This window comes from Sciurus carolinensis, chromosome 2 (genome assembly GCF_902686445.1).
Source record: "Sciurus carolinensis chromosome 2, mSciCar1.2, whole genome shotgun sequence".
NCBI classification, from domain to species: Eukaryota; Metazoa; Chordata; class Mammalia; order Rodentia; family Sciuridae; genus Sciurus; species Sciurus carolinensis.
In genome coordinates, this window is record NC_062214.1 from 99,304,799 (window position 1) to 99,331,902 (window position 27,104).

Consider the following 27,104-nt stretch of genomic DNA (forward strand, 5'->3'; position numbering starts at 1 on the left):
AAATGTCTACCTCCTCAAACAATTGATTTTTGACTCCATACACAGAGCTGCCACTGGGACTGGATCTGAAGTACCTGTGGGACAGCTTCTGTTAAGATTTCTGGTATGCCCAGGGTAGAGAGAGGTGGCCATTCCTTTACCAGGGTAGCTCAATAACAGTCTCTTTCTATGTGAATGAAGGTCTGTGACCCTCTTTCTCTGTGAAGTTTCCTGTCAGGAATGGTACCTCAGTGGCAAAAGAAGCTGGTCTCTTCTGTGGGCCAGCCTGCTGTGGGGTACATTTGCTCCTGCTGCATGGAAGGTATCAAGAGCCTTTGCCTTTCTTCTTTGTTCCTAGGTGTCTCTCAGTGTGTCAAGTAAAGCAGTCATATTTTTCCAGGTGGATAATCGCAATTTTTTTCTATTATGTTGCTGTAAATTCTTAGTTGGTGTTTGAGCACTCTTAGTGCTATTCTGGCTTGCGTAACTGTCTATATTTCATTGTATTTTGAAGAATGTTAAGTCAGCTTTCCATTACTGTAGCAAAAGGCCTAATAAAAACAACTTGGAAGAAAGATTTATTTTGGTTCCTGGTTTCAGAGTTTTTAGTCCACAGTCAGCTGGCTCCCTTTATTCTGGGCCTGGGCTGATGTAGAACATGGTGGGAGTGTGTGTTGGAGCACAGCTGTTTACCTTCTGGCAGTTGGGAAGCAAAGAGAGGAGAAGAAGGGGAGGAAGGGGCCAGGGGCAATATATATCCTTCTAGGTCATACCTGAAGTGACCTACCTGTTCCAACTAGGCCCCACCTCCTATTTCCACCACCTCCCACCAAATCAATCCGTCCATGGATTCATCCATTGATGTTGTCAGAACTCTCATGATCCAATTGCTTCCTACGGAATCTTACATCTGGACATTGCTGCATTGGGGACCAAGTTTTCAATGCACGAGCCTTTTAGGGGGTCTTTCAGGTTCAATCCCTAACAAGGGATGAAGACTAATATCTCCAAGTCCATCATATTAGTGATCTAATCTAGCCATCTCAATCTAGCCACCATTTTAACTGTGTCTCCCCATTCAATCTTAATTTTTAAAGTTTAAATTTGTATGACTCTTATAAAAAGAAATAATTTGGTTTTAATCCTATATGAATAGAGGGAGATTTATCATCTATACATTTATTTTCATAATTTTCACACTCATGGTCTTATGCTTTCTGATTTTATTGCCTCATGTATTACTATTCAATTTTCTTTTATTATTTTGACAGTTTGTTGGCTTTTTTCTTTTATTTATTAGAAATATATTCCATTTTAAATTCAACCAGTAATTAATAGCTATAGCTTCCCACAAATATGCATATATAATCATTATCAAATACCATACCATGACATTTATTTTAAACTAAGTCAAGAAATGCAGCACATTTATTTCCTATTTTAAAGAAAAATCTGGTTTCCTAGCTTTTCCTAGATTTTATCAGTTTATTCTGGAGTAAAGAAGTCTGTCATTTGGAAATGTGATTTTTAATAGTCAAACTATTTCTCAATCTGTTTTAATCATCACTTTTATTTACTTTATCAACCTTTCTCCCACAAACGATTAGTTCTTTAATTTAGTTGTCTTTTGTGCTCCATTGGCTTAATAGTTAATTGAAAATGTTATTTAACTACTTATCAATCACTATTCTATATATTCAGTGTGCTTTGGCCAGTATCACTGCCCTTATGCTTTGTGTGTGTATGAATATGTACCTACGAACCCCAGCATTATGTACAAATAAAAACATGGAAACAATAAATATTTCATATGCATTAACTTATTTAAATGTCACAGTACTGTTGAGTGTGATAAAATAATAAATTGTATTGATGAGAAAAATGTGGTTCAGGAGAGTTGAGCAACTTGGGGAATCTCATGTAGGTACTGATGACATCAAGATTTAAACTTGGGCTAATGTAAATCTAAAACATATGACCTTAACCTCTACAGCAATACAGATAACAACTAGCAAAGACAGAAGAGGAGACAAATTTGCTTGTCATCACTGAAGAACTGATGGTGTGTTTCTGGTATCTATTGGGTAGGGGCTTCTGATGCTGCTGAACATCCACAATGCACAGGACAGCCTCCAGAACAAAGATCATCCTGATTGAAATGCGACATTTCCTGTCATTATTCCCTTCTTACTTCTGTCTTCATCATTATAAAGTGTGCTATCTCTTGCATTCAAAATATAATTTCCTTTAGTTTGGCCTGTTACATTACAGTTCATTAATGCAATGTCTTCTTGAATCTTGTTAATAACATTGAGAAAAGATGGGCTCAAATACTATATTATTTTTTGAAGGAACTTTTACATATATTTGCTGATTTGTGTGTGAGATATCTGTCATTCTCATTTCCCTTCAGAGTAATTGTCTCTAAATATATTGCCATTTGTGTTCTTCCTCTGAATTGCTCATTCATAATTTCCCTTTTCTTTCCTGTTGTTGAATATTTTATTATTGTACATTAATTGTACATATGAATGGATTCACTGTGACATTTCCATACATGCATACAGTATGCATTGATAATATCCCTTCATCTTTGTTTCACCCCCACTCTCTATCCCCTCAGCATAGTTCCCAGTCCCTAATAATCACTGTTTTTACGTTGATCTCCCCTCCCTTCATCCACATATGAGAAAGAGCATGCAATTCTTGCCTTTCTGTATCTGGCTTATTTTACTTAACATGATGTCCTTCAATTCCATCCACATGTACAAAGGACAGAATGTTATTCTTCTTTATGACTAAATAATATGCCATTGTTTATATATATCATATTTTCTTTTATTGATTTATTTGTTGATTGGCACCTAGGCTGTTTCCATATTTTAGTTATTGTGAAGAGTGCTACAATAAGTATGAGTATGCATGTATCCTTTTGTATGCTGACCTCGTTTCTTTTGGATTTATATCCAGGATAGGGATATCTGGATTATATGGTAGCTGTATTTTTATTTTTTCAGAAACTTCCATGTGGTTCTCCATTGCAGCTGTACTAATTTCCATCCCCACCACAGTGTCTAAGAGTTGCTTTTTCCCTATGTCTTCACCAGCATTTGTTATTTTCTGTTTTCTTAGAATAGTCATTCTAAGGTGAGATAGTATCTTATTATAGTTTTGATATGCATTTCTCTGATACTGAATATTTTTTCATATTTTTGTTAGCTATTCATATTTTTTTTCTTATGAAGAACTATCCGTCCAGGTCATTTGCCTATTTTTAAATAGGATTAATCATTTTTAGTGTTTTTTGAGTTCTTTATATATTCTGAATATTAACCCTCTGTCAGATGAATAACTGGAAAACATTTTCTCTTTTTCTGTAGGTTGTCTTTTTGCTTTGTTCATTTTTTTCTTCACTACACAGAAGCTTTTTAGTTTGCTGTAATTCCATTTGTCAATTTTTGCTTTTGTTTCCTGTGCTTCTAGAGTCCTACTGAGAAAATCAATATATGTGTCAGTGTCTTGAAGTGTTTCCCTATGACTTCCTCTAGTGGTTCCAGAGATTTTACTTTCACATTAAGGTCTTTGATCCACTTTGAATTGATTTATCTACAGAATGAGGGATGGGAGTCATGATTCAAATTTCTACATGTGCATATCCTATTTCCCCAGCCCTATTTGCTGGAGAGGCTGTTCATTCTTTGATGTGGAGGATTTATTTCTGGGATCTCCTGTTCTGTTGGTCTTTTTTTAAAAATGCCAATACCATGCTATTTTGGTAACTATGGATCTATATGTAGTATGTCTTGAAATCAGGTATTATGTTACCTCTAGCTTTGTTCATTTGGAATCTTTTGTGTTTCCATGTGCACTTTACTGTTTTTTTTTTTTTTTAATTGGTAGTTTTGTGAAGAATGTCATTCATGTGTAGATTGCTTTGCGTAGATGAACATACTTGAAGAACACTTACTCTTTTAATCTATGAAAATGGGAGGTATTTCCATCTTTTAGTGTCTTTTCAACTTTATTCATCACTGTTTTGTAATTTTTCTGGTAGAGGTGAAGGCCATCAAGAGGGTCACTCTTGAGAAACTCGAGGGTAGCTTCTCAGCTCTTTTAAGAGGTGTTTCATTTCCTTAGTTAAGTTTCTTCCTGTGTGTGTGTATGTGTGTGTGTGTGTGTGTGTGTGTGTGTGTGTGTGTGTTTACTCTTCATGGATTGGTTTCACGATTTCTTTCTCAACAAAATAATTATTGGTATGTAAAGAAGCTACTGATTTTAATGTTGTTTTTGAATTCTGCTACTTGACAAAATTTGTTTATCAATTCTAATAGTCGTTTGGTGGAACCTTTAGGTTTTTCTCTGTAACCATATCGTCCGCTAACAAGGACAATATAAGACTTCCTCTTTTACATTTGAATGCCTTTTATTTCTTTCTTTTGCCTCATTTCTCTGGTTAAAACTTCTAGTACTATGTTGAATAAGACTAGTGGATAGCCTTATTTTGTGCCTGATTTTACAGGAAATGTTTTCATGTTTGCCTTATTCAGTATGATGTTGGCTATGGGCTTGACATCTATAACCTTTGTTCTGTTGAGGGATGGTCTTTCTACACCTAATTTATTCAGGGCTTTTATCATGAGGGGATGTTGAATTTTGTCAAATGCTTCTTATACATCTATTGAGATGATCATTGATTTTAGTCCTCTGTTTGTGTAGGGTGAGCCATCCTTGTGACTCTGGAATGAAAAGAACTAGATCAGGTGGATAAATTTTTTTGATGCACTATTGGAATTTGATGTGTATATATATATACATTTATATATATAGCATTTTATATATATATATATTTTAAATATTATATATATATATCACTTTATTTTTGACCTATGTTCATTTTTTTCATTATGGCTATTAACCTACAGATTTTTTTAAACTGTGTCCTTTTTCAGCTTTTGGTATCATGATAATGCTGGTCTCATTGAATGAGTTTAGAAGGGTTTCCTCCCTTTCAATTCTATGGAATTATTTTAAGACTTGCCATTAGTTCTTTAAAGTTTGATGGAATTCATCAATGAAGGCATCTGAGCCTGCGCTTTTTGTTGGGAGGCTTTTTATTATTGATTCAGTCTCATTACTTGCTATTCAGGTTTTTTACATCATTTTGGTTCAATTTTGGTAGGCCATATGTTTTCAGAAACTCATCCATTTCTTCTGAATTTTCTAAGTTTTTAGTATATGCTTTTTGAAAATAAGCCCTAATGATCCCTTGAATTTCTGAGGTATCAACTAAAATGTCTTATTTTCATCTCTAACTTTATTTCAGTCTTCTGTTAGTCTAGCTCAAGGTTTGTCAATCTGGTTTAACTTTTCAAAGATCCAACTCTTTGCTTCACAGACTTTTTGCATTGCTTCATTAGTCCCAATTTCACTTATTTCTCCTCTCACATTTATTATTTCTTTCCTTATACTAATTTTGGATTTGGTTTCTTCTTAGTTTTCTAAGTCCTTGAGATATGTAATTAGGATGCTTATTTAACAACTTCTATTTTTTTAAAAAATGTAGACACCCATTGCTATTACTGCATTTGCTGTGTACTACAGGTTTTGGTATGTTGGGCTACCATTTTTGTCTATTTCAAGAAATTTTTAAATTTCCTTCTGACATCCTCAAAGAGTCACAGATTTAGTAAAAAGTGTTATTCAGTCTCCATATATTTGAGTAATTTCTAAACTTTGTTGCTGACTTCTGATTTTATTCAATTATCAGAAAAGATGAATATGATTTCAGGTTTGTTTTATTGATTTGCTAATACTCGCTTGTTTTGCTGAGATTTGATCATTTAGATGATTAGTTCATTGATGAAAGTGGGATATTGAAATCCTCCATGATTATTGTATTTGGAACCTATCTCTTACTTTAGATCTAATAGTGTTTGTTTTATAAAATTGGCTGCTCTAACCTTAGTTACATATAGATGTAAAGTCATTATATCTTCTTGATCCTTTAATACTTATGTAGTCACGTTTTGCCTCAGTTTTTGTCTTAAGGATATATAAGGATAGCAACTTCTGCTTACTTGTGTTTTCATTTGCTTAGAATATCACTTTCCAACCCTCTACTTTCAGTCTCTGTGTCTTTACTAGTGAAGTGAGTTTCTTATAGGAAAAATGTTGTTGGGTCTTCTTTTTTTATATTTGGTCGAGATGTTTCTTTTAATTGAGGAACATTATTCACTTACATTCAAGTTTATTATTATTATTATTTTTGGAACAGGGGATTGAACTCAGGGGCACTCGACCACTGAGCCACATCCCAACCCTATTTTGTATGTTATTTAGAGACAGGGTCTCACTGAGTTGCTTATGCCTCGCTGTTGCTGAGGCTGGCTTTGAACTCTCCATCCTTCTGCTTCAGTCTCCTGAGCGCTGGGATTACAAGGGTGTGCCACTGTGTGTCCAGCTACATTTAAGATTATTATTGACTGGTAGGGATTTAGTCCTGTCATTTTGTTGGTGTTCTTCTACCTCTGAATAGTCTTTGTTATTCCTCTCTTGTTTCTCTTTGTGGTTTGTTGCTTTACTGTAAAGATAATATTTGATTCTATCCTAGTTTTCTTGTGTATATCTGCTCTTTTAGCGAGATTTATACATTTACGTGGTATCATGATCATAGTTATCTTTCACTTCTAAATGGAAACCCAAGCAGTTTTTTGTAAGACTGATATGGTGGCAAAAATTCCCTGCTTTTTCTTGTGTTAGAAGGTCTTTATTTCATTTCTGAAGCATATATTGCTAAGTATAGTATTTTGGGAAGTCTATTATTTTCTTTTAGGACCTGAAATATATTGTTCTGTTACTTCCAGGTTTGCAGGGTTTCTGCTAAAAATTTTTGTTAGTATAATGGGGTTACCCTTAAATGTGACTTGGGCTTTTCCCAAATTTTTAAATTCTTTCTTGGTCTTGTATTTTTGACATTTTGACTATAATATGCCATGGTAATGATATTTTCTGGTCCCATCTATTTTGGGTTCTACTGGCCTCCTGTATAAGGATTTCCTTATCTTTTCCAAAATTAGGGAAGTTTTATACTATTGTTGAATAGGTTTTCTGTGCTCTTAACCTCTGGTTTCCCCCTTAGGATATACCAGTGATGTGGAGTTTGATCATCAAATGGCATCTCAACTACCTTGAATCCTGTCTTCATCCTGTTTTTTTTTTTTTTTTGTTGTTGTTGTTGTTGTTGCTGAATGTGATGTTTTGAAATATCTTTCTTCAGGTTTCAATATCTTTGTTCTGCTTGATCTAGTCTGTTGCTGAGGATTTCAACTGACTTTTTTTATTTTTTATTTATAGAGCTCTTTATTTCCAAGTTGTTTGGTTCTTGTTCAGAAACTTTGTGAAATTTTTCATTCACAACTTGCATTATTTTCCAATTTTATTTATCTACATTATCATGAATCTCATCAAGCTTTTTTGTAATCATTCTTTTAAATTATTTTTCAGACATTTTATCCATTTCTGTATCTTCAGAATCTGTTACTAGGGAGTTATTTATTGCTTTGTTTTTGTGATATTTCTTGTGCTCTTATATTGAGATTTGGGTCTCTGATTGGATATTTCTGTCACTTTTATGGGACGGCTTTAGTGGCTTTCTCCTGAAGATTTGTCTTAAGGTATGAGTTTTTTTATGCAATGTTGAGTTTATTTCTGGTTCAACACAATGTAATTGCTCTATGGCTTTAGTTTTTGTGAGTTCGGGCGTAGCATATACTGTCTCTGTAGGTCATGGAAGAATGGGGACATTCTAGCAGTTCAGGCAAGTGTGGAGTAGACAATAAAGTATACCCTGTGTGGCTACTCCTGCAGTTGGATTCATCACCACTATTGGGTAGGGGTGGTTTCCTCAGGCACTGTTGATATTGAATCTGTTACTTGTTAGTGTCCCTGGTACTGGCACCACCTGTAATGGTGATGTGTCTAACAATGTCGTCTGACTAGGTAGGTATGTATGCCCACATACTTCATGGGGAGTGGTGAAGACAAGAATCACAATACCCCCTCTGTGGTATTTACACCAAGTCTTGTCAGTAGTGCAAGATCAGTTACGGAAGTGGGTGGGCCTGCAGCAGTAATTATACTTGTGTTTTCCTCTCTTAGACTGTTGGCATACCCACCTAGGAGTGGGGCCGTAGTCCTCCTAAGTCATGCATACCTGGTGCTGGGTTGACAGCTGGGGTTTTTTCTTCCCTTAATTCAGCTGTAGTGCCTGGGACCTTAGCCTGCTAGGGATGGAGTGGGAGCAGAATGTGGCTGGCACCAGAGAAACTTTGTAGACCTTTTAAGGCTGCCTGCCTGCCTTTGTGGGTAGGTTAGCAGTGGAACCACAAAGTTTTTTTCCCCCAACTTGTTAGTGATAGGCACCTGTGCTTGCCTCTGGTGGTGGGGTGAGGGCCAAGGAACAATGGGAATCCCATGGGTAAATGCCTCTGTCCTGGCACAGTGTGAAATCAGTCAGCTAGCCACACCCTTGGCCTCAGAAGGCAGGATCCTGGTCCTCTGGTACTTGAAGGTGGTGTCATTGCCTTTCCCTCTCTGTTGTGATGCTCGTCCCCTATGGTGCTGTGCTCTTAGCAGTTTTGTGTCATTACTCGACCCAGCCAGCTTAGGTTCTTGAGGCAGCTTTCCTCTGAGTACTGTGGAGGGTCTGTGGCCCCAGAGATGTGAAAATGCAGGAGTTTCTGACCCCTAGAGCAGATCGAATTCAGATAATTAGTCCTACTCAAGATGGCTCCTGGCTGCAGTGCCCCGGGGTGCCCTTGGATACGCATCCCTTTTCCAAAGCCAGGTTACTATACCAACTTCAGGTTACTTATCGAGTCGTAGCTAGAATTGCCATATCCATACTGGTCGAATTTGCTGGGATTCTTTCATCCTTGGCCCTGCAAATGGGAGACTCCCCCTTCCCCTGCTCGTGCTGCAGGTGCCAGATGCTGATTCTCTTACTATGCTCATGTCCCAAGTCTTTGGATATCACAAGATTTTTTTTTTTTTTTTTTAATTTAACCATTGATTTCCAGTGTTCTCCTCTGACCACTCACCTCGATGTGCAGTTATAAATCTATTGCTTTGGTTCTTTATTGTGAAGGAAGAGAGAACTAGGCACCTCAATACATCCATGATTCCCACCATTTTCTATTAGATTTTTAAAAATGATTTATATAAATCTGTGTCATCGAGTCTGAATTTTTCTTTCAGTTGGGCTGTGCATATAATTTTCATTTGTCTTAGGATAGTTTTAAATTTTAACATGGTCAAATTGATTTTTTAATTAAAAATTATTCCTATGTTATAAAGACAGTAATTCTGAATCATTACATTTTGACTCAATTATGAGGTATGAAATTCATCTAGGTTTCATTTTGTTATACATTGAAATCAATTTTGTCTATTTTTATATGAATATAGAATATATACCTTTATTATATATTAATACATATACTTAACTATTCCACCCCACATGATACCAACTTCTTACTATGAATAGATATGTTTCTTGGGACTCTATTCAAATTCATTGTCTGTTTATTTCTATGTAACTAGAAAGTCATTTCATCCCTTTGGGACTCCAATTCTTAACAAATTACCTTAAGAGATAATTTCAATAAAATGATTTCATAAGAGCTAAAAGGAAAATCATATTCTTAGGAAATACCAATGTAGATGCTGAAAACATGTACCTGTATTAACTTGTCATACTTGTAACCTGAATGCCTTTCCATAAAGGAGACAATAAATACATCATGGGCTTTTCATTTTAGTCTTTTCAGCTTGGAATTTTGACAATAAAGTAAAACTAATATAGTTAAATGATCTAAATACACCAACCATGAAGAGATTGATCTTAGAGTTTTTTAGATCCAATTTGACAAAGTATGTATTTTCTATAGGTATCATACTGTAAATATAAAAATTATAGGTAACTCAAACCAAAGTCAAAAGAAAGCTATACCAATAATGGGGTATGTTAGACATTAGAACAGCAAAAACTACCAAGAGCAAGAAGCAACACTACATAGAAGGGTTAAGTCACAAGAAGTTGTAATAATCCTAAATATCTATACCTAATAGCAGTTTCACAATTTAAAGCACAACCATAGAAATAAATTAACAATTATGGTTGGGGATATCAACAGTTTTTTTTTCTCAGTTCTGGTAGAAAAATTAGGATATTGAGGATCTTTCTCTATCAACTGAAGTAGAACTGAAGTAGAACACTTCACTCAGCAGCAAAGCATACATTCCTTTCTAATGCTTTTGAAACATTCAGACTGAAATCATACAAAGTAAATTCTTTAACCATGATGGAGTCAAACTGGAAATAAGATACTTACACAATTTCTAAATATTTAGAGGATTTTCTAAAATACTTACATATAACCAATCTATCTAAGAAGTCATATAGGAAATTACAAGCACTTTTCAAAAAATGAAAACTAAATCCAGCATAACAATTTGTAGAATGAATTTAAGGTAGTGCTTTCAGGAAAATTTGTGACATTAAGTAATTATATTTAAAAAGACAAAAGGATAAAGATAATCATCTAATATCTCATTTTAATAAACCAGAAAGAAAATTAAACCCAAGGTAGGCCGATGAAAGAAAATAGGACCATTAATATATATCAAAGACAGGAGGGAAACAATTATTATAACATGCCAACTGATTTTTAAAATCTACCCTGATTTCAAAGTGAAAAAAAATGAGCTTTAAATATATGATTTTCATATATTGGGATTTATCTAGCATTAGGAGCCATGCCCTAGTTTTGGGTTCTGTAAAACAAACACTAGAAGCCTGAATCAAAAAGATCATTGGCCTGGGAGATCCAAGAGTGCAAGGAGCAAAGGTGCCAGCTGTTTCAAAGACTGGGGTGAGTATAGATGCAGATAATGCCAAGGGAGGGCAGTCCCTTCCTTGAAAGCTCAAGAATTCTTCCAAGTGAAGAGAGAATCAGACATTCATCCAGGGATAGTCCCTGAGTCTTGTATAAATATGATTATTTTTCATTGTTTGAATGTGGCAATTACAGGTGCTATGTTGGGCTAGGTAGTATAGTAATATCTTTATTAAGGAAATTAAGAGGAGAAAATAAACCTTACTTCAAGCTGTTAGGTCCTTAGGTCAAAGTAACTTCATTTTGAAAATCACCTGCCAACCCAGGCAGGACCTTCCAAAGAGTCCCTACCGAAACCACAAAGATGTCAAGTAACAATCAGAGGACCAATGGATCATTTTTTAACACTCCATTGTACATGACTATATAGTTAAGATTTTTCCAGCAGACTGTTGTGCCTTGCAGAGGGGCAGCCTGGCAGATATTCTCTGTCAATAAACCTTTGAACTCAGAGCTGGATTTTGCACCCGCTATCCCAACACAAACATTTTTTTTAAAAGACCAAATGAAAGACATTAAACTAGGATTGGCATTTATAAATGTGCCATTGAGATAAATTCAATATATAAATTATTAAAATAGATGAAATAGAGGCTAAGGATATTTGATTACTTAGCTTAAATAATAATTCTCCAGAATTCCTTTGAATAGTAAATGCTCCATTAAGGTTTTAAATATTCTGGCCAAATTTGATTTTGATGCATATCTTTAAGTACTTATAATGTAAGGTTTATATGTACAGAGATTTTGCCTTTATCTAGAATGAATAAACTGCCACATATGTTAATGGAGCAATAGAGTTGACAGAACTTACTGACAACCTTAGGGTGATTTTGGAAGTAACAAGAAGTATTGTTCCTCATACAACAGAAAACACTTGTGTCTTTGGAGAAAAAGTCTACAGGATTTATAACTATTCCAAAATTGCTATCATAAAATATAGGTACTAATGAGTAGACATAAATTGTATATTTTAAAAAGAATAAGTTGATCCAATTAAATATACACTGCAAAAACTCATAATTTAATTAAAGCAATCCTGAACTGCCATTTATTCAAATGTTTCCTGCTTTATAAAATTAATGTGCTCCCAAAGAACTCATCATATTCTATAAAACCATAAATCATTTTAAGATGAATCTTTAATATGAATTTTTTAATTGATGAAAATTTTTATAATTTTTAATTTAAATTGTTGCATTTCCTTCATAGGTTCAACAGTATTCTACAAGATATAGGTAAATATGTTAGTTCTTCTTTCTTTTCAGTGCCATTATCTTATAATGGCAAGCTGCTTCCATAAACATAGCACCTCTTGGATGAGGATTAGAACTAAATATGAAGAGTGTTATATGTGGTAAAAAGAGCTTGGTGTTTTTATTAGTAATGATTTTGTATAGATGAAATAAGAAGGCAAACGTGTTGCATGTGCTTAGTATACATCCATTTATTAATGCATATGCCAGAGATCGCATCATACTATGCATTTGGAAAAGTCATTAACAAAGCAATTGCCTAAGGGTTTAACACAAATTAGCCAATCTCACTGGTCTGGGAGTTTTCACACCCAGTAGCAAAGTGGTTCTGAGAAAGATGACACTACTCAGTTCTGTCTTTAACATATCAGACCAGATTGCTTACAAAACACAATCGATGTAATAGGTTCTTTTCTCTGCATGTGTAGGTAGTCCACTAACAGTTATGACCATAAATTACAATTACTGTTCTGTACCCAAGGAGTTAGGCACAGACTCTAAGGCAAATCCTAAAAATTCAGAAAATGCAGTATTCATAAGCTATTTCATAATCAAAAACCAATGCTGGGATATCAATGTACTGAGCTGTGTTGTTTTCCTATTGTATCTGATGCATTTTGGGCTTATAAAAAACTGAAGAAATTGCTTACAATTTTGCTTTTCGTCTTTTCACTAAATAGATGAATGCATAAATTTTGGCTCCATTGCACTATATAGTAATGCTGCATTCAGTATAAATCATTTTTTAAAATGAAACATTTAACTGATTATAGTCATAACTGTCAGAGGGAAATTACTAACAATATAGTTACTTATCACAGGTAAAGAAACAAACCTTCCATACCATTTCTAAACCATTAAGCCTATGACTTTCCAAAGAATGAATTATGGTAAAGCTGAGACATAATGCTATGTGGCAAATGCATCAACTTACCTTTTTTACAAATGTGATGTGACCTTGGCAGTTTTAAAGAACATAGTTTTGTCAATATATCAAATGTTAACAAACTATTTAGCATTGCTTTGTTTAAGTTTGCTTTAATAGCATTTCTTCACAGTGATATTTCAGAAAGGTTGGAAACTGGTCAGCATAAAATATTTCCCACCTTTTCTATTTTAATTTGTATGCAAAAATCATCACAATATATCTGCAACTATAAAATTACAAATACTTTCTAGAAGTCACTGCATTTCTAGTTATGGTAGAAAAGGGTATTTACGCAGATGAATGAGGTAAGGCTAAAACAGAAGTTGAGTAACAAATGCTTTCTGATAGGGGCAATATAAACTAATGTAACAAAGACAACGAATGGACAAACTTAGATTTTTTTTTTCATTTGTTTCATGGCTAAGAAATTGGTAATGAGACGAAATAAACATTTAAAGAGAATCTTGATATTTCACTTTACATCGTAATTTTGGCACTTCATGGAACATTGATTTCCCAAAGACCAGAATTGGTATAAAATTCAGCAGGTTTTGCACATACCTTGTAGACATTGTACTTGAGTACTGGCAAACAGTGAAATGTAGTGAAATAAACATTCCCATGTATTTGCACATGCATGCAGTAGTCACACAATGAGAGTTTATGGATTCTCAAAGATATCTCAGTATTTGTTTCAAGCACTCTCTTCAGTAGATCTTGTTTCAGATTTAAGTCTTACAAATTCTTTAGCAACATCATCGCTGGTCCTCTGAGAGAGTATTCTAAGGATAGTCAAACCAGTTTCATCCATGGAGATATTTTTCAAAAGAGGATACCAAGCCCCATAGCTTCCTTTTTCTGCTATGTTCTGTAGTTGAATTACTGTCATTCCAATAATTCGATCTTCTCGGGCAAAGCAGTAATCCTTAACTGAGAGGTGAAGTTCGTAAGCCCCTGGGCGGTTTTCATTACCTAGAATGCTGTGTGAATTAAAAATAAATTGAGCAGATTTTACTTATAGTTTTAAAATACTAACATTGTATACATTGCTTGAAAGGTTATGGTGGCAAATAGAGAAGCAACATATTTTAACCATGACCCTTTAAATTTTACTTAAGATTTTCCAGTAATATTTATGATAGTGACCTAACTTATTTTTTCTTTCCCTAGATAGAAAAAAATATGCTTTACTGCCTTAATGTTAAGCATAGTGATGTAAGTGAGAAGTAAAATATTGTGTTGTTTAATTGTTCAAAGGAGGATTCTACATGGCCTCACTGATAAAGACTGTGGCTAGGATGGAGTGGTTAGGGGTTTGGGGAGCTAGTTCAGAGCAAGAGGTACTCTTGGAGGAATCTCTAGGCCAATTCAACACCAGCAACTATTCTCTTTTCTTTACCTAAGGCTCAGGGAGAAGCTATTGTAGCTAGGAGCCTTTTCAGGGGAATAATGGTGCTAAATTGGATACAAATCTCCAGAGTGAATTAGTTCCAGCAGAGTCTGTTGCTTCAATGCCAATTCCTTCCTCCAGTTAGGCCTGTCAGGTGTGTCGCTGAGGATGGCCCCTACTAGCAACAACCTATGACAACTTGTCAGTGTAGAACTGCATATTTTGAAGAAGGTTGAGTAGTGATAATGCTGGGAAGAATCTTCTTCCACCCATTATTTTAATTCATTCACACATGTTCTTGACTTTCTAATGAATGCACATCTATCTGTTGGCAGTACCACCTTCCAAACTTTCAAGATGACATTTTTCTGATGAAACATTTTTCAGAGTCAAATTTTGTCCCCAGGTGACATTGATAACTAAATGTGTATTTATTTTAGAGAGTCTGAATGCAAAAGAAATTGGTAGCCTGATGGGTAAGAAAAGAAGAACAAAATCTGATAGCAGTCATATCTTTGTGTATATGAAAATGCTGCCTTTCCAAAAATAGTGGTCTTGGTAACTCTGTAACTCTGTGCTGATATCTAGACCTTTGCACAATCCAAGTAATTTTTAGAAACTTTGGAAAACTTGTGTAATTTCGAAGAACAGATAGGTGGAATTCTATGAGCTGGTTTATTACTATGGATCATTGTAATTAATCTATTAGAAACTTTATACATTGTAGAATAGTGAGCTAAGAGAGTGAGGTATTCAGAGCACAGAATTCTTAAAAGGTATGTGAAAAACCAAGAGAACCAACCAGAAAATAAAAACAGTAAGGAACTTTTTGGGTTTATGGAAATGTCTAGGGCTTTGTCCTGGGTTCCCTTCTCTATCACTAGGTTAGCTCACTTAAATTTATAGAATTACATAAGATCTATAGAAAGACAGCTCTCAAATTATACCCAACCGGGGATTCGACATCTCCTCTCGGGTGTCCAATAGGCTTCTCCCAAACAAAATCCTTCATGTCATGTCCTCTCCCTATTCTCCCATTTCAATAAATCACCATTTCCCCAGATGCTTATGCCCAAAACCCAGGGGTCATTCTTGTTTTAGTCAGTGTCAGGTATCTTTGTCCCAACTGCACCCTTCTCTTTTCACATTGCAATAGAATGCTGACCTCTATGACTACAGTGATAGCATTTTTTCTTGTTCTGGTTTTCAGTTGCTTTTGGCCAAAAGAAACCCCATAAGGCATCAGGAACATTGTAAGTGAAGTCAGAAACCAAGTTGAAACCAAGTCCTTGCCTCAGGTAGGCTGTTTCTGTCCACGGAAGGTCACGACTTGTGGCCGACTTCATATGGAGCTTCCTCTGTCCCAGTGTTACTAATGGCCTAAGGACTCTTCCTCCCTTTCCCTCAAGAAGTGGAGATAGCCCCAAATCCCATCACTATAGTCCATAGTCCCCTTTTACTCACACATTTGTAAATTCTTTTTTTTCCCATTAAATTGTTTATTTTTTTTTATTTTTACAGACTGCATTTTGAGTCATTGTACACAAATGGGGTCCAACTTTTCGTTTCTATGGTTGTACATGATGTAGATTCACACCATTCATGTAACCATACATGTACATAGGTTAATGATGTGTCTCATTCCACCATCTTTCATATCCCCGCCCCCTACTCCCTCTCATTTCCCTCTACATAACCTAAAGTTTCTCCATTTTTCTCTTACCCCAGTATGTATAGCTAGATTGTGGAAACAACCTAGATGCCCTTCAATAGATGAATGGATAAAGAAACTGTAATATACCTACACAATGGAATATTATTCAGCCATAAAGAATAAAATTATGGCATTTTCAGGAAAATGGATGGAATTTGAGAATATCATGCTAAGTTAAATAAGCCAATCCCAAAATGTCAAAGGCCAAATGTTTTCCCTGGTAAATGGGTATGTAAATTCCTTTTTAAGTAAGGTTATTGTGAATTATCTTAAATTGGATGTTCCCAGGACTATGGCAGTCTTTCACATTCCACCTCCAGTTCAGGCAAGAATGCACTTTCAACAATTGTTTAGAACTTTTCTACTTCTTTCCATTGTTTTTTTTTTTAAACCACCATGAATTAGTCAATATTATTGCTTGCCTGGATAACATAATAATCATAATAGCCTTCTAATTTACCTTTACTTGTTTGGTCTTACTTCCTTGTAATTGGTTCCTTTAATCTTTTAAAGATACAAATTCAATATTCATCTCTTCATCTAAAACCCCTCCAGTGGGTCTTCTCATGGATTGACAATTGCAAACCCTTCCGTGAAGTGGTACCTACACCCTCAACACCTCTCCAAACTCACCTCACTCTTTCCTACTCTACCCTATTTCTTAAATATACCATGCTTGCTCCTGTCTTCATCTCCTTGATCTTTCATGTGACCTGAAATACTTTAGACTCTCTTCCCTATAGGAATATTTTTTCAGGATTCAGTGAAGTTTCATTGACTACTGCATTGAAGCAACTAGCCACAGTACTTATTACATAGTTCCCTGCATAGTATTTGCTACCATATGATAAAATCACAAACAAAAATACGTTCTTTATCCATAATTTACATGTAAAAGAAGGTTTTTGTCATGTATCCAGTAGCTACACATTGCCTGATACACAGTCACTGAACAAAGGGAACTAGAATCAGCTTTCTTCATTTACAACATACAGAATACTTATACCTAGAGGCTTTATTTTATAATAGCTATTGGCTACTTGAATAAGTGATGTTTATGACTTACAACTGAAATGTTTCATTGTACTTTGGTGACCATGTGTTGCTTTTTGTCTTTGTGCCTTGTTTTCTCTTCTTGTCTCCAAGATTGGGACCCAGTAGGCAAACTTCCACAAATGGGCGGAACATTGCTGAGGTCTGCCAGTTTAGGTCATTAATAGCAATCACTAAAATCCAAAAAGGAAAAGAGAAAAGAATGTGATATGTTAGCAAATAAATGTGTGGAAACTTAGTTTCCTCCATTTGGTTCTTATGCTGAATTTTTATTCTAAAAATTTGGTTTACAAAGTTACAAGTTTCACTTATTAGTATCCTAATCCCTTTAACAAGGAAATGTCCTTGAAGAAAAAACAATTTACTCTCTGGAATACACACCTGATGGAACTTTCTAAGCTGTGTGGCACTGGCATGGTGAAAAGTTAGGTACAATTGACATGAAAAATCAGCATTCCTTGTTGTTGGATAAAACCATGGTGTTTTTCATATTAAAAATTAAAGTATACAACCAAGAAAAGCCCAGGACCAGACGGATTCTTAGCTGAGTTCTATAAGACCTTCAAAGAAGAACTAATACCAATACTCCTCAAAGTATTCCATGAAATATAAAAGGAGAGAACCCTTCCAAACTCATTCTATGAAACTAGTATCACCCTGATACCAAAAGCAAAGACACAACAAGGAAAGAACACTTCATACCAATATACCTGATGAACACAGATACAAAAATTCTTAATAAAATTCTGGCAAATCATATACAAAAACATTTAAAAGATGGTGCACCATGATCCAGTGGGATTCATTCCAGACATGCAAGGTGGTTCAACATATGGAAATCAATAAGTGCAATGCATCACATCAATAGACTTAAAGGGTCATGATTATCTTAATAGAGGCAAAAAAGCATTTGACAAAATACAGCACCACTTTATGTTCAAAACACAAGAAAAAGTGGGGGTAGTAGGAATATACCTCAGCATTATAAAAGCTATCTATGCTAAATCCAAGGCCAACATCATTCCAAATGGAGAAAAATTGAAAGCATTCCCTCTAAAAATTGGAACAAGACAGGGATGCCCTCTCTCACCACTTCTATTCAACATCATCTTTGAAACTCTAGCCAGAGCAATAAGGTAAAAGAAAGAAATTAATGGGAAAGGAGTAGGAAAATAATTCTCCAAACTACCACTATTTGCTGATGACATGATTCTATATTTAGAGGATCCAAAAAATTCAACCAAAAACTTCTAGAACTAATAAATGAATTCAGCAAAGTAGCAGGATATAAAATCAACAACCATAATCTAATGCATTTCTTGCATCAGTGATGAGTTCTCTGAAAGAGAAATTAGGAAAACTGTCCCATGCACAATAGCCTCAAAATATATTTGGGAATCAATCTAACAAAAAAGGTGAAAGACCTCTACAATGAAAACTACAGAACACTAAAAAATTGAAGAAGATTTAGAAGCTGGAATGATCTCCCATGTTCTTGGATAGGCAGAATTAATATTGTCAAAATGGCCACACTACCATTCAATCCAATTCCAATTAAAATCCCAATGTCTTTTCTCGTGAAAACAGAGAAAGCAATTATGAAATTCATTTGGAAAAATAAGAGACCCAGAATAGCCAAAGCAATCCTTAGCAAGAAGAATGAAGCAGGAGGCATCACAATACCAAACCTTAAACTATATCACAGAGCTACAGTAACAAAAATGGCATGTTTTGGCACCAAAATAGACATGTACAGAAGACAGACAAACCAACATAAATATAGTTATCTCATACTAGACAAAGGTGCCAAAAACATACATTGGAGAAAAGATAGTCTGTTCAACAAATGTGCTGGGAAAACTGGAAATCCATATGCAGCAAAACGAAATTAAATCCCTATCTCTCACCCTGCACAAAACTCTAAGTGGATCAAGGTCCTAGGAATTAGACCAGAGATTCTGCACCTAATAGAAGAAAGAGCAAGCAGGCTCAAAACTTCATCAAGTTGGCTTAGGACGTAACTTCCTTAACAAGACTCCTAAAGTACAAAAAATAAAATCAAGAATCAAAAAATGGGATGAATTCAAACTAAAAAACTTCTTTTCAGCATAGCAGTCAATAACGCGAAGAGAGCACTTACAGAGTGGGAAAAAAATCTTTACTACACATGCATCAGATATAGTACTAATCTCCAGGATATATAAAGAACTAAAAAAAACTTAACACCAAAAAACCAAATAACCTAGTCAATAAATGGACTAAGGAACTGAGCAGATACTTCACAGAAGATATACAATCAATCAACAAATATATGAAAAAATGTTCAACATCTCTATTAGAGAAATGCAAATCAAAACTACAATAAGATATCATCTCACTCCAGTCAGAATGTCAATGATCAAGAATACAAGCAACATTAAGTTGTGGACCCAGCTATCCCACTCCTTGGTCTATACCCAAAAGATTTAAAATTTGCATACTACAGTGATGCAGCCACATCAATGTTTATAGAAGCTCAATTTATAATTGCTAAGCTATTGCTTAGGCCAAATGTTTTCTCTGATACGTGGATACTGATCCATAATGGGGAGGAGGGATAAATGGAGGAACTTTGGATTGGGAAGAGGGGAGTGAGGGGAGGGAAGTGGACAAAGGAGTGGGAAACATGGTGGAATGAGATTGACACCATTACCCTAGGTACTTGTATGATTGCACGAATGGTATGACTATCATGTTCAACCAGAGAGATGAATAGTTGTGCTCCATTCGTGTACAATGAATAGAAATGCATTTTACTATCATGTATAACTAATTAGAACAAATAATAAAAATTAAAAAATTAAAGTATGTTCATGAAATATTTATAAAATATAGGAAATAGATAAAACTCCAATTTTAGTTCTCAGAGGCAATGACAATAATTTAGGTGTACATATTTAACATTTAAGTAGAAAAAGAATAGATTTTTTAAAAGTGAATCATGGACATTTAAATCATTATTATCAAAGTGCAAATATATTCCACTGTATGGATATTACAGTATATATTTAACCAGTCACTTTAAACACTTCGCTGTTTCCTAATTTCAGGCAAATAATTTTAAATGCATGTTCTTATTTGTAAACTTTTGCTTAAGCTTTGCTAATATCGGGAAAATGTCTTGGAATTGTTAATACAAAGATACTTTGTAAGTATGTCCCTTTATCTGTATCCTTACCAGCAATCTATCATAGACTATAGCTATATTTCTTTTTAAATATAAGATACACTATGTAAAACAATTTTAAAGTATACCAGGATACTATAGTTTTGATCATGAATATATGGAGTAAAATATACTTAACATTTAACTTTGAGAAGTTATAGAGCCAACTATGGTACTAATTTCTAATATCATAATACCAACCACAGAATATACACTTTGGAAATTTAGATACCCATGTATTTAAACCATTCAGATGTTTTAAATAAAAGTTGGTTTTTTGAATAAATAGAGCATGACCTAAAATAATTTTATATATTTTAAAAACTAGATACAAGAAAAATTACATTTTCATGTTATTGTTGTGGATGTTCAATAGGTTGTTTAATTTATCTGAACATGAACTATACCTTTTACAGTGACCTTATGCTCTCCAGTTCCTGGGGTGGCAGTGACATCCACGTGAACAGATATCTGACCCACTGCATCTTTGGAGGAGCGACCTGCAAGTAAGCAGACGTTTACTGGCCTGGAACTTCAGACTACTTAATGGGAATCTACATTCTATGCATGAGTTAAAATATACTATTGGAAGTGAATGATTCTTTTCACTGATAGATCATAATAGGTATTTATAAATGTCCATGAAATTGTTTTCTATACAGGTTTGGGTATAATTATACTTAGTCCATTGGGCTAAAAATTTCATAGGATCTACAAAATTTCTGATACATGAACTTGCAGTTGCTTGCCTCTGAACTTAATAAAGCTCTAGTCACTGCTTATATATAAGGATGCATCATTACTTTTCATTCGTTTAAAAATTTTATGATTTGACAGACCAGAGTAGTAGGGACCCAAAGACAACTTTGTAGAGCACCTGCTTTCATGAAGCCCAAATACAAAAATGTTATTGGAATATGGTAAATGTATAATAGATATATTTACAATGTGTATATATGGCATAAATAAGAGTAGTAAACTCCATGCTGGTGAATATTAGCCCAAAGTTAAACATGTTGTGTTAGGTAAACTCGAGGTCAAATCCTATATAATTTACTACATTCTTCAGTCTTAGTTTTCTCATTTGTAAAATGAGGATAACACCAGCCTCCAACATAACATTTTTACTAATTACTAATCTTACCTTTATCTTTTCACCTAAAAGGATTGTGATAGTCATTCTATTCAGTATATATAAAGTTGTCACATTCTTTTCTATGACCTGGCATAGAAAGTACTAACTACAAAGTACATGGTGAATGGATACATGCTTGAAAATGAATCACCAAGATGTTTGCAAATATTTAATATTAAAACATGAGTATATTACAAGTTAAACATTTTTCAATTGTTTCCAATTTATCATGAATTAGTATTTCACTTATACAAGATTATTAATAGCATAATATGATGAGGAGAATACTTTGTTAAAGTTATGAAATTTTAATTTTGTACCTTAGTTTATAACCCTTTAAATTTTCATTAGCAATATGTGAGATTAACAAGAATCTTATTTTCATTAAAAATTCTCATAAAATGGTTAATTCCTAAAGGTGAAAACAAAAGATTCTGAAAGTCTTTAGGTTCCTAACTTTGGAAAACCATCAGGATTTAGTCCAGAAACTTTCAACAAGACCTGCTGAGGAGCCAGTCCACCCCTAGCCCCATCACAGCCATTTGAGAATAGTCGGAAATTAGCAAGCGCTCACTCTGGGCATAAGTAAAAGGGCTGGCTATTCTCTGCTGGAAGGTGGGGAAGCAAAAAGGGGAAATGTTCCCTTTTCCTGAAGGGAAGAAAACTGGAATTGCAGGCAAGATAGTCATTTTGTATTGAATTGGTGGTCTACTTAGACTATTTGACTCCAGCAGAGCCAAATGGGTAAAAACCACCATTGAGTGTACCCAGACTGAAGTCCGTACTTGCTAAGTATGGGGGATGATTCCTAAATGGGCTTGATGTGACAGAGCTAGAGATGAGAAAGGGAAAAGGCAATTGTAGGCTATGTTCTCGTCAGGGATGGCCAGGCTGGGTGGGGCAGAGGCAGGCACCTCAGAGGACAGTGGTGTGCTGACACATGAGGCTCAGAAGAAATAAGTGACCGAGTATGGAGGCTTGGGAGAGCCCATCAAAATCTAGGGGAGCTATTCAGAAATGACTCTCACACCATCTGCTCTGTGGAGCTATTCTTCCCCTAAGTCCATGACCTAAGGAATAGGTAACAACCTTTGGCCCCTAAAAGTTGCCATCAAAGTTCAAATAGAGTCATCTGTCTTCTTTCATTTTACTTCTTTCCAGGGAGACCTCCCAGAAGGAGAAGCAAAGGTATACATCAGAGAAGAGCCCTCCTTACTCCTCTTTCTTCTCCTAGAATCACTGTTTTAGCCTGCTTTTGGGACAGAAGTGGAGAACTTGGGTGAGAGTCTGAAACCGTTAAAGCCCAGATTTTCTAATATTGCTAACAACAGTGTAAACCCAGACTATGATATTAGTAAGGGGGTGTCTACTCTGTAGAAAGTGGGGAGGGGGTGGGGGACAGAAAGATAGTAGAATGAAACAGATAGTATTACCCTATGTATATATATGATTACATTAATTGTGTGAATCTACATTGTGAACAACCATAGAAATGAAAAGTTGTACCCCATTTGTGTACAGTGAATCAAAATGCAGTATGCAGTCTGTAAAACTAAAAAAAAATTAAAAAAAAGAATGCGGGGTTCCCAAGAGAGAATTGATAGTAATCTTTGGAATAGTTCCACATTGCTGAATTGGTGACATCCTTAGGACACAGAGTCTTCCTATTCAAGAATACAATGTGTGTATTTTCCCTTTATTCAACTCTTTGTATACTTTGGAAAGGTTTCTTAATGTAACTATTATACTTTTTGAAAACTCTGGTCATAGGTATTTTATCCCATTTTAAATTGAACTATTTTCTTTACAACTTATACTAGGAAAACTAGGACTTTTATTACCTTAATATTTTAAATTGAGGCAACTGAGTTTTTAATGAAAGATTTTCACTTAGTCTTTTGATGTATGCAGGTGCAATCATATCTTCAATAAAAAATTAGCTGATATTTCTTGCTTTGGCTGATTTTATTGGTTTGCACTTCTATGACTAATGTATCACACTGTTAAAAGTGGATAGGTTTGTTATCCTCCGTTGGGCTCTCTAAATTCATTTTTGACCTCATCCATCCTGCTCTCTGCCCTCAGAGACTAATCTGTATGAACCATCAGTTGTGTCCTCTATTCTAGAATCCAGTTTGTTTGCTAGGTATTTAGTCTCCATCCTTGGAAGTCCCCTTTTGCTGACTGAATCCTGCAACCAAATTTTCCCTAAGCAGCCATTGTTAGGTGACAGTCTCTTTTCTGACCCTGGTAAGTTCTTCCCTTCTTTTACTTTTGTCATAGGGAGGATGTCTACTGTTCCTTCTGATTTTCTAATATCCTGCCCATGACTTTGTATCTACTTTATTCTCTTCAAATAGTCTGAATTTGGGTGTGCCATTTGATTCCTGTTGGGACAGGAGTTAATGTCCTGATTGGAGTTAATGTCATTGATTTACTCATAACAAATGCTTCTAGCATTTCTTCAATAGTCTTGTGTTTTGAGGATCAACAAGCTAATATTTGGTGGAGTTGAGAGGGCTTAAAATGTGAACATTCACTTCTTTGCAATGGTTGTTATAGATGCCACAGTGCAGGAAATGCCTGAGGAGGGTCTTAAAGGTTGAATTGGAATTCATCTTGTAGACAAAGAAAGCAAAAGACAGAGTATATACACAAATGTAGATGCATAAAGCAGAAAGGTATGTCCCAGAAACTGCAAAGAATTCAATATAGATGGAGCTTAGATGACAGAGTGGCAAACAGAAATGTTAGAAAGTTGCACTCATTCTAGAGCTGATGAAAAATTTTCTAGTCATGAGGTTATAGTCAGTGATTTTAAGAAATCCTCTCAACTGTATAAAAGATGGTTCATACTTTCACTCCATTCTCTTCTGCAAAGCTTCACAGTGGCATCTCACTATACTAAGGAGCAAACCTTAAAACACAACCTTTGACTAGGGTGGCTTTAGTTACCCTTTATTCCATCCCCCCTGCTGGTACCTGCTGCTATTACTGAACTAATTCTTCAAAACCTCCTATTAAAAAAAAAAAAAAAAAAAAACAAAAACCTGTGTTTGGAACATTTTATATTCCATGAAGTCCTGTCCAAATAGCTATCCTATTAAATTCTTACATTTCATATTATAAATCTTTAATTATATTCTTGATTGCCTCATAATATATAACATGGTCCAAAGACTGGAGGCAATGAAACAAGACTACCCTGGATGCTCTCTGTTGCTCATTAGCAGTTAATTAAAAGTCTGGTCTTTCATTTTATTTTCAAATGGACAGAAAACTATATAGCAGCATTGTTGTAAGGGTAAGAGAATTTTTTAAAAAACATAGATTATATGCCCATAATAGCTGTCCAATAAATGGAAGGTTTTTAATACTTAAATCCCTTAAAGATTCACAAATAATACCACATATGAAAGTTATGTAAAACCCTCATGGATATTATGGTTATCTAAATAAAAAAAACATAATATGAAATCTTTGAAGTAACTAGAGTTTTTCTCCAAAACTTTATAATTCTTTTATCTCTAAAATTTCCTTGGTTGAGTACAATAAGGATATCAGATATTTAAGGACCCTCAAGTGAGAAAAATCTCTCCTCTCACTGTCATAAAACTTATCAATCCTGTGAAATGTTTTTTCTTGATCGTTTTAAAAAACTAGTGTTGAAACTAGGGTTAGCAAGAAAAGTTCTCTAAACACAGAAAATGCATTCAGCTCGTGGCTTTTATCAAAAAGAAAAGATAACAAGTGCTGATGAAGACTTGAAGGGAACCGTTACACATTTGGTAGAAATGTAAATTAGTAGTCATTATGAAAAGCAGTATTTTAGTTTACCTAAAAAATTAAATACGGAGTTCCCATACAATCTAGCAATCCTACTACTGGCCATCTAGCCAAAGGCAATGAATCAATCTGTCAAAAAGACATCAGAATTCCCCTTTCACTGAAGCACTATTCACAATAGCCAGGAAATAAAGACAACCTAAGTGTTCAACAGTTGAATGGACAGAAAATGCAAATACACATCATGAAATACCATTCAGCCATAAAAAGAATGAAATCCTGTCATTTGCAACAACATGGATGGAATTGAGAGATCATTATGTTAGGTGAAATAAGTCAGGCATAGAAAGAAAAATACTGCATGACTTCATTCATGTGGAATTTTTTAAAGTTGATCTCTTACAAATTGAGGAAGGTGGTTTCCAGAGGCTGGGGAGACTAGGACAGGAAGGCAGAAGAGTTGAGCAATGGGGACAGATGTTTATATATATATAAACATATATATGGTATATATATATGCCATATATATATATATATACACATACACACATGTATGCATATATATAATGCAAATCAAGACTACAATAAGATACCATCTGACCCCAGTAAGAATGGCTATTATAAAATAATAAATGGCTATTATAAAAAAAATGCTAGTAAGGAAGTAGAGAAAAAGCAACTCTTATACCCTGTTATTAGGAATGTACATCAGTGTAGCCATTATGGAGAAAAGTATGAAGGTTCTTTAAAAAAGTAAAAACCATCTACCATATGATCCAACAATTCCAGTTACCAGTATATATGCAAAGGAAATGAAATCATTATACAAAAGGGACACCTGCATGCCCATAGTTACTGCAGCACTTTCCACAATAGCTAAGATGTGGAATCAGACTAGGTGTCTATCAACAGATGAATGGATAAAGAAAATATAGCATATATACACACAATGGAGTTTTAGTCAACCATAAGAAAAATTAAAACCTGTCCCTTGAAGAAAAATGGATGGAACCAGAGGACATTATGTTAAGTGAAACAGCCAGGTACAGAAAGAATTTCCACACGTTATCACATGTGGAATCCCAAAGGATTCAATCTCAAAGTAGAATATTGTAAAGGGCAAGTAGGGGAAAGGTAGAGAAAAGGTAGTTAAATTTGATAAATATACTCTGTAAAAATGTACAGAAATATCACACTGAACCCCTTTTATATGTTTAATTAACATTTTAATTTAAAAAAAATCACAAAAATGAAACATGGAACAGCTAAATAAGTGTGCCTGAAGGCCTGGGAACATAGCTCAGAGGTAATGCTTACCTAGCACACATGACTTGGGGTCAATCCCCAGTACTGGAGGAAAAGAAAATGACCAAATCCTTTTAAAATGTAGGCTGTACATACACAGAATGTTAAGTTTTTCCCACGTTGCTCCTTTGTGGTTTTTCACTTGTATATTTTATGTATGTTGTATGTTTTTTTTCTAAAGAATAGAGTGGTATGGGGACTGGGGTGTTAAATGTCACACTTGTACACTCAACAGTGCCTGAACACTTCTGAAAATTCCTGGGTGGAAACATTTACTAGACTTCCAAAATACAAGTTTTTTTCCACCAAAACAAAACTGCGAAATTTACTGCTCAATTAAGAGAAATATAGTTAAGAGAAGTTGCTCCTTCTAATACCTGAAGAGTGGAATCAGGTCT

The 27,104-nt window shown here is 34.8% G+C and overlaps 1 protein-coding gene across 1 annotated transcript in view; it reads right to left on the reverse strand.

Moving 5' to 3' along the window:
• Positions 1-12,167: 12,167 nt before the first annotated feature.
• Unc13c (unc-13 homolog C) overlaps positions 12,168-27,104 on the reverse strand; it is a 613,741-nt gene continuing 598,804 nt past the window's right edge. Inside the window, 3 exon segments of the mRNA XM_047537684.1 lie at positions 12,168-14,098; positions 17,289-17,448; positions 20,888-20,980. Of these exon segments, the coding sequence (XP_047393640.1) occupies positions 13,813-14,098; positions 17,289-17,448; positions 20,888-20,980 (539 nt within the window). The 3' untranslated portion in view covers positions 12,168-13,812.